Genomic DNA, 9,057 nt, shown 5'->3' on the forward strand with positions numbered 1-9,057 from the left:
CGGTGGCATTAATTTGTGCTATTGCCCGGAGCGAAACGAGGATTGGGAGGAGTTGGAGTTGGGAGGAGGAGACGCAGGTCCTGGCTCTCTCAAGGTAACGCGTAAGCAGATGAAGACAGTGTTGATGATGATGCCCGGGATACTCCAGCCACCTTCTGGCATCAGGAGCCTGCAAGTTGCCAGGCAACCGACGAGGCAGCAGCGTTTGCGGCCATGATAAAAGTTGCATGAGCTTGCACTGGGTATTTTATGCTTTCCACCGCCGCTGATGCCGCCTGTTGCCTTGGTATCTATACACTTGGAAAATATATTTATTTCTTAATTAAATCATTTTAATTTATTGAAATGAAACAATTTTATGTCAAGTCGAAACAAAACGAGCGTTGATCATAGAGTTGGAAATGAAAGAAAGCCAATTTATAATCTATTCATTAGAGCTGGTAAGCAAATTAAGCTTTTCATATTATTTTATATAAAAAAAAGGTGATTTTAAACATTGTTTAAAAACTTATAAAATCGTTCAAAATCCATCAGTCAATCCCTTTTCCCATTTATTTTCTTATTTTTTCCACTGCATTGCCCTTTTCCGCAGCGAATAGTAAAGGCGATGGGTTTGGGAAAGCTTCGTTCTTTGGCCAGTCAGACGCGTTCCCAAGTTGCAGTCAAATTTTCATTTTTCCACTCACGTATTTCGATTAAATTCTCATTTTGGTCATAATTTTCCAGTTTTTACGTTGGCCTCGGCATTAAATTGCAACTCGTCTCTCTCTCTTTCTCTCTCTCGTGCTCTCTGGGACGGATGTGCGCCTCCCAGTGCTCCTAGGGTAAGGATCTTCGTTCACTTCCTTTTCCTACTTTACGGGCACTGCGTATCGAAGGCATCAAGTTCTCTGTCGGCGAATACATTTAGGAAATTAAAAGTTTTCCAGGCCGGGCATGTGTATGTGTGGTAAGGACATACAATGCTTATAATGTGTGCGAGTGTGTGCAATTGTTGTGCTCACTGTGGCCCCTTCCATAAATCAATTTGCAGCACACAAGTTTTATTATGGCTGCATAAATCCGTTAACAAAGCCTGGCCACCTGATGCCAGTTATATCTATCTGTGTGTGTGTAGCTCGTGTGTGTGCTGTTCGCTTGCCTTGGCTAATTTGGCGGCACGCACACTTGGCTTATTCCCAATGAGCATTGAGCGCTGTCAGTGGCAAAAGCGACAGTTGGCTTAGTTGCTAGAGAGCACAACTTTTTGCGCGTAATAAATTGATAAATAGTCCAACATGTGTGTGTGTCAGCATGTATGTGTGGAATTGTGGCCTCGTGCAGCTGCCAAGTATGCAACAGTTTTCGAGTACCCCTCGGTGGTAAGCCGTGCTGCAAAAGCGTTGCATACCCTCCGGCTGAGAATAGAATTGAAATATGGCAGCGAATTCCCGAAGCTGACGGGGATTTGGATTAGAATCGATTTGGCTTCAACTTTACAGATTCCCGGCATCCAAATCCAGAGAAATGTGAGAATAGCATAAGCAGGCATGTTTTCAACTTGAGTAAAGTTTATTTAGTTGGATTATTTGGTTTATTTTTGGGGGAAAATAATAAAGAAATATCATAACTAAGCCAAAAATGCATTTATTTTAATTCGGAAAGGTTTTCTGGGCAAATTCTTTAAGGTTTAACAGCTACTGTCAAAAAAAAAGCTGGAATTCAAGTAAACAAAGAAAGGGAGTTAAATTAATCAAATAAAAAGATATTACGTATACGCAATATTACGTATACGAAAATGGACTTTAAAAATTTGAAAACAAGGTTAAATCTCTTATTTTAAATCAAATTCAAATCAAATAAATTTCATTTATCAAGTAATTTACATATATTTTTATATTATTATTATTTTTTTTAGTAAATCATTAGTTTTTCAAATGCCATAACTAAGCCAAAAATTTATTAATTCCAATTCGGATACATTTTTGGGGAGCGTTAACAAATCTGCATATTAAGATTTAAATTTTTAAAAATTAAAATTTTTATCAATTTTCGACATTTTTAACGGTTACCCCTTATAAAATTTTAAAAAAATTATACAAAATTTGTTTCCACCAAACATGACCAGATCGATTCGGCTTTTCGTGTTGATCAAGAATATATATGGTTTATAGGGTCGGAAATGACTCCTTCACTGCGTTTCAGCTTTTGACTGAAATTACAATACCCTGTAAGTAGATAATAATGGAGCAAAAGTTAGAGCCAATGTCAGGGTCAGTTTGAAATCGCAAGGGTAATAAATAAATATTAACAAATTTAGGCTGTTAGCTTCGACATTTATTTCTAGATATCCCTAATACAAAATGCTGTGTCACTCTAACGTAAAGTAAAGTAATGGGTTTCAAGGCAATAAAGGAATCCATAGCTAGCGCAACTGATCTATATACATTCAATAATTGCCATGGTTAAGACTTACCGAACTTATCCCTTTTCGCCATTGTTTCCTTCCTTCCAGTGTATGTTAGAGATATATTTTTGGTAACTTTAATTAGGCTGACTTTCCATGGTATTATCCAAATGTTGTGCATTGATCAGGTGATATTTTTGGGGTGGAAGAGCAATCACTATCACCATATATAGATGTAAACAGCAGGGAGGCCGCGGACTGAATGAGGTGAGTGCGAGGGCAGTTCCTGTATTTATAGTCACCGAGGAAAGAGAGAAAAGAAATTGAGAGCTTGGGAGAACGAGTTATCGCCAGAGATAGGCAGAGAGAGAAAAAGAGAGAGGGAGAGCGAGGGAGAAATCTATTCACTGCCAAAACAATATTATATTATTACAAGAAGCTAACTTCCGCTCTCCCTTGGAAATTCTAATTCGATCATTAATTATTTAGAAACTATAAATTATATATATATATGTTCAAAAACAAAACATATTAATATCTGCTTTTATTGAATCAACAATACATATTAAATTTATAGTTTTACTCTAACAGTTTTGCATTTTCCTCTACTTTTAACTATTATTTTTATATCAGTTATATGATATACATAGTCATAGTCATCCGATTTTAATAAAATCAAAACCCTGGGTAATTCGTGTTATTAAATGGTACAGTACAGTTCAAAAATAGTTAAATAGGCAAAGCAGCCCGATAAAAATCAAGTCCAAACCACCCTCTGAAATGGATATTTCTAATCCTGGCCAAGACGGGACTTCATCAAACAGTGTAGTCAATCAAAAGTAAACATTTCCAGTTCCCAAACTCCAAGGCGGACTCAACCATTTCAGCATAATTCACGCGAACTCATCCGTCTGTTGTTTTTCGATTATGTCGCATTGTCTTGGCTTAAAGTTTTTCGGGCCCAGCAGAGAGTACAAGCTATCCCGGCAACTCGGGATGTTGCCTGGAAATATTACAGCGATTCCTACTTATGCCTCAATTCGTTTGCCTTGTCACGGCGACTGCACAAGAAGGGGGGGGGGGGGAGCGGACGACCGACCGACATGACAAAGAGGGCGAAAAAAAAGGACACCCAAGCGCATCCTTGGACTCGTGCATCACAAAACATGACATGGCAATGGCACGAGCCATTCCGTTTGTTTTTTCTATACCCATTTTACAGCTGCCCGTCCGACCCATCCGCCATCCGCTGGCCAAACAAATTTTTCTCTGTTTTTCACTCGGCGATCCCTGAGTAAAATATTATGTTACCCCGGCGACAAAGAAAGCGGAAACTTGCTCCTTTGTTAATGCTAAAGGCTCTTGGCTAAAAACGAAATGAACTGACATGAAAGGGGGGCGTTAAAAGCGTATTTAAAATGCCGTTTCTATAAACAAATTTGCTTTTGCTGGTTATGCATATGCAACAGCAGCAACACGCTGCCACACAAGCAATTCATTAAGTATACGCCACCGCCACCGCCGCCAAATAGAAAATTACTGACAAAATGCTGGCCGACAGTTTACGAGCCGCAGACACTGCTGAACGTCGAATGGCAGCAGCGCATATTTACAACTTTCAAATGCTTCATTTTATTGGTCTCGAAATGAACAAATGGCGCACAAGCCACATAGACACTGCTGGCTGGGGGGGTACAAAAAAATTTTGCATAATTTATGTGGAAGCAAGGACTCGCTGGATTCGAAAGGAAAACAACGCACGAGCAGCACGGCCAACTGATTTAAATGCAATTGCACTGAAGTATGTTGTCCAGGGGCCAACAGCAGAGGGATAAAGAACGAGAACCAGGAGGAGCTGGGACTGGGACTAGGACCGGTAGATATAGAGACATCTGCACGTGCAACCGGAAACATCCGGAGACCAGGCCTTCGCCGGGCAATTTCTTTTCATTTGCCAAGGTGTTGAGATGCACCGACGTGGCCAAAAGCCAACAGCAGAAGCAGTAGCAGTAGCAGTAGCATCTATGGCCGGGTCACAAGTGTCGTCTATTTGTCGCCGGTAGCCGGAAGACCGGGGTATCCGGGGGGAGGCAGGAATGCCAAGACAAACAACCGACAAATTTAGTGTATTTTGTGCATTCTTAAAATTGTCCAAATTTATGTGACACGCTGCGCCAATTGATCAGATTAAATAAACATGAGAGCCGAAAACGAAACGAATTTGGTCGAAGACAATGCATGTGGACAGTTCGTATTCAAATGGTTGGCGCATTCAGACAGGGGAATACAGTGAGCTCTCGCTAAAGTTTATACTTAATAAGTACGAATACAGTTTTAACTCAAAATGGAAATGGTATGATTAATTGCTAGGACAAGAGTTGATGTCCAATTGTATCAGTTCTTGGCCAAGAAAACTCTTTAGTTGGTTATAATAAAAAAGCTTACAGGGTGTTATTTTCTAAGTCAGAAGTCTAAAACGCAGTGAAAGAGTCATTTCCGACCCTATAAATCATATATATTCTTTATCAGCATCGAAAGCTGAGTCGATCTAGCCATGCCGCGAAGAAAAAAAATTTGTCAATTTAAAAAAAAAATATATATATAAGGGGTTACATCGTTCAAATTGTCAAAACTTGTTAAATATTTTAAATTTTAAAACTAAATATGCAGGTTTGTTAACGGTACTAGAACAAGCACAGAAGTGGTATCTGAATTTGAATTAATGAATTTTTGGCTTAGTTATGACATTTGAAAAATTAATAATTTACTCAAAAAATAAGCATTTCAAAACATATAAAAACTTGATAAATGGAATGTATTTGATTGTGATTGGAATTAAAATAAGAGATTTAATCCTTTTTGAAAGGAATTTTCAAGGTCCATTTTCGTTTACGTAATATTGCGTATACGTAATATTTTTTGTACATGATAAAGTTAATTTTGCGTATACGTAATATTTATTGTACTTGCCAAATTTAGCAGTTGGTTCCTAAACTATTAAAATTCCGATTCGTTATTAAAATCTTTGTAGATTACAAATAAAATATATTGAATGATAATAACAATATATATGCAAAAATATACCCCAAGGGTTGTACAAAGAAATCTATATTAATCCGCTTAAAATAGTACTCACTGCCCCTGTCATTCAAAGAAATTGAAGACTTCAAGGAGACAGCTCCATCCTGTCAAATGCCATATTCTCAAGCTGCAACTATTTGGGGTCTCATAGAGTTTGTCAGTTTTATTCAAATGGAAGGAACCACACACGTGATGACAAAACACAACACGTGCTAGTTGCATTCATATTCTATAACTTATTGCATTAATCAAAAGCCATGCTCATATTTTGTGTAAATACTACCACATACTATATACACATCAAACAAGTTATTACAGCTCTTCCAAATAAACAATTATATATTCAAAGAGCTATCAGATTATATATTATGTGGATCGGGTCAGGGCGGCAATCGGTTTTGAGAAATTCCCGATCGTACTTCCATGTCAGGTCTGAGATTGCGGCGAAGCTTGGGAAATTCTGAGCGTTCGCTATAAACAAGCTCAGCCAGATGCTAATTTAACGAGTAATAGTTGCCGGGCTATAAATACCGGATTGCATCTTAAAATACAGACAGTTGAACCCGAGCTGTGCAGCTGAACATAATGAAACCTTTTGGATTAATTGCGCTGGCTGCTTGCGCTGTCCTCGGCGTCGGTGAGGATAAGGAATAAGAGATAATTGTTAAGGATAACTTTTAATATACATTATCCTTGCAGCTGCGGAGCCGCAACAGACCTATGATGGACGCAATGGACCCCATGTCTTTGGCACTCCCGGCAACCAGGTCTACATAAGGGGGCAAAACGAAGGCACCTATAGTGTGCCCGGAGTGGGTGGCCAGTTCCAGAATTCACCATCGCAGGGAGCACATGTCTACACCGATGAGCAGGGCAACACATTTGTGCATCGCAAGAACCCAGGAGGTCCAGGTAAAGACGAGATATATACCACAGTTGCCAATAAAATAATACAAATATTTACATTTTCAGCAACTCACTCGGTAAGCGGACCCACCTTGTCAGCCCAGAATTTGGGCCCCAGCCGTCCCAATGGTGGGCTAGATGCTGGATTGCCTCCAAGTGTCCGTCGCAGTCGACAAATTCATATTGCCCGTCCAGATCGCACTGTTGACATTGGCTACGGCGGTGTCTACGTTCAACGCGGTCGTCGAAGCCCCCAGTTCCATGTGGAGCGTCCGGATCGTTCAGTGGACTTTGGTAATGGCGGATTCTATGTCCAACGTAGCCGTCGTAGCCCTCAGAACGAGAATGAAGGTTTCCCCATTTTCATTCGACGCCGTCGCAGTAGTCCTCAGGAGGAAAATGAAGGTATCCCATTAATTATTCGACGCCGTCGTGGTATCAACGATGCTCGTGTCCAGGGCGAGAACTTTGTGGCCCGCGGAGATCAGGCTGGTGTGTGGAACGATAATGTTTCCGTTTGGAAGCGTCCAGATGGACGCACAGTTTCAGTGGACAAGAATGGGCACGCCATTGTCTCCGGTCGCCGGGGTACCCAGCGTGTGAGTAAACTTTGATATTGAAATGTTTAACGATAAACTAATAAATTACTCTTTGCAGTACTCCTAAACATGGTTCCCAATGAGTATAATCTGACATAGTTTAAAGAAAACAACTTGTATATATATTGTACAATAATAGGTACTTAAATCACATGATATCTAAATACAAAAATATCCAAAACCAACTAGGAATGGATTTGGGTTGCCCTTGAGACATGAATTTGGGTTAAATATTGAACAAGGGGTCATAGTTCATCTATACAAAGCACGAGTGACCATAGCACTGAGTGAGATTCTTCAGTCGCAGTGAATACAAAGCCCGTTCAATTGGCAGGAGATCGTAGGCAATGTTGGTCAACTGGTGGGGATCCACCTGCAGATCATAGGCTTCCAAAAAGTTCTGAATTCAAAAAATATATTAGCTAATCTACTTTAAAAAATAACTAAATCTCACCTCGTGATCGCGAAACTCGCAGTAAATACGATGATCCCGATATCGAATAGTTCGTATACAAGCGTACGTATTGTTCCACGCGTCCTGGCAATGGCAGTCCGCTTCCAAGGTGCATTGCGCCAACCCATCCAGTTCTGACCATGGGCACTCGGGATTGTAGGTGTTGGCATTACCCTCGCCCCAGTATTCAATCAGCAGTGAACGAGGAAAAGCTCCAAGGGAAACCCCATCAGTAGCGGTGGACAAAAGCTCATTGAATGACTGTCCATCCATGTAGGCGGGCGTGCTCACGTTGGCCCAGGCCAGAATGGTGGGCGCCAAGTCCACCAAACTGACGGCTGTGTCAATATGAGTTTTTGGTGCTATGCCCGGTCCCCGAATTAACAGCGGAATTCGTATATCCGTTTCGTACGGCTGTCGCTTGTCGAACGGCTGTGCGAACTGTCCCACATGATAGCCATTATCTGAGGTGTAAACGATGTAGGTGTCATCAAGCGACTGCGACTCATTAAGCACGGCCACCAGATTGGCTACCATCTCATCCACGGCCAGTAGCGTTTCCCAACGCATCCGAAAGTACGAATCTATGGTATTGATTGTTTCGTTGGACAGCAGGCGGGACGAGCGAACCAACCAGTGTTTATCTGCACATGGATATTGAAATTATAAAAGTATATATAAAGATACATATGTACATATATAAGTTTCTTACCCTCCTTCGGTTTATTAAAGCTGGGCGTTCGAACAGCTTTCGTTTTGGAAAATAAGCCAGCGTGTCGGGGTGCTGGCGTAAAGGGCTGATGTGCCGCCGGCGGGGCCACCATGGCAAAGAAGGGCTGTCGCTCTTCCGATTCAACCTGCTGGGTAGCTCTTCGCAGGAAATCAGCGGTCCGATTGTTTAGCAAATCAGTCAGATACGTCCCCATATAGTCGATATTGTCGTCATTCTCGCGCAGCGTATAGTTGTAGTAACGGGAGTTCCCGTGAAGGCCATGGAATTCGTTCCAGCCCCGCGGCACCTCCTGCCCTTTATACTCGTTCATGTACTTCCCCGCATAGAAGGTATTGTATCCGCGCTGCTGCAGAATGGCTGGCAGAGCCCTAGGCTCTAGTACCCGCCGCCAATGAGTTCCATAGCAGCCACCGTTCACCGAGTTGTTGCGCGTACCATGGTTGTGTGCATACATACCACTCAGCAGACTGGCCCGTGCCGGGCAGCAAACGGGAGTTGGCGTGAAAGCGTTGTGGAACAGGGCGCCGGCTAGACCCAACAGCTTCACGGTGTCCTCCATGGGAAACATGCCGCGGAGCTCCACATCCTGATCATCGGTCAGTATGAGTAAGATGTTAGGTAACTTTTCGCCGGCGACCAACCTAACCAAGCAGGCCAGGAAGCAGGGTATCAAGAGGGGGTTTAAGCCGAGCTGAAGTGATGTCAAGCTTAGATATCATGTTTAAAAGAAAAAGGGCGGAGTCCAGGTGCTTACCATGGAGCAAGGAACCGATTTTCACCTTTGTTTACAATTTGTGCGAAAACCAAACCCGGCTTAGGCGGGCAGTGTTGGAAAAGCTTAGTGGCAAAACATCTGACGTGTCAATCGATATATCGGTAATCGATATATTCAACACTA

At 41.8% G+C, this 9,057-nt stretch overlaps 2 protein-coding genes across 2 annotated transcripts; one reads left to right on the plus strand and one right to left on the minus strand.

The window, feature by feature from the left end:
- The first annotated feature begins 6,022 nt into the window (after positions 1–6,022).
- On the plus strand, positions 6,023–7,157 carry LOC110191327 (baramicin A1-like). Its single transcript, XM_020962164.2, has 4 exons — positions 6,023–6,104; positions 6,167–6,379; positions 6,440–6,972; positions 7,031–7,157. Exons 1-4 carry the CDS (start codon positions 6,053–6,055, stop codon positions 7,037–7,039), a joined length of 807 nt encoding a protein of 268 aa, XP_020817823.2. The 5' UTR covers positions 6,023–6,052; the 3' UTR covers positions 7,040–7,157.
- Positions 7,072–9,016, minus strand: LOC110191322 (N-acetylglucosamine-6-sulfatase-like). The gene is made up of 4 exons (XM_020962150.2): positions 8,914–9,016; positions 8,139–8,850; positions 7,427–8,070; positions 7,072–7,372 (listed from the first exon to the last, which is right to left on the minus strand). Exons 1-4 carry the CDS (start codon positions 8,914–8,916, stop codon positions 7,229–7,231), a joined length of 1,503 nt encoding a protein of 500 aa, XP_020817809.2. The 5' UTR covers positions 8,917–9,016; the 3' UTR covers positions 7,072–7,228.
- Between the last annotated feature and the right edge of the window lie 41 nt (positions 9,017–9,057).

Source organism: Drosophila serrata, unplaced genomic scaffold, assembly GCF_035046125.1.
Source record: "Drosophila serrata isolate PLE 108 unplaced genomic scaffold, ASM3504612v1 contig_184, whole genome shotgun sequence".
Taxonomy (NCBI): Eukaryota; Metazoa; Arthropoda; class Insecta; order Diptera; family Drosophilidae; genus Drosophila; species Drosophila serrata.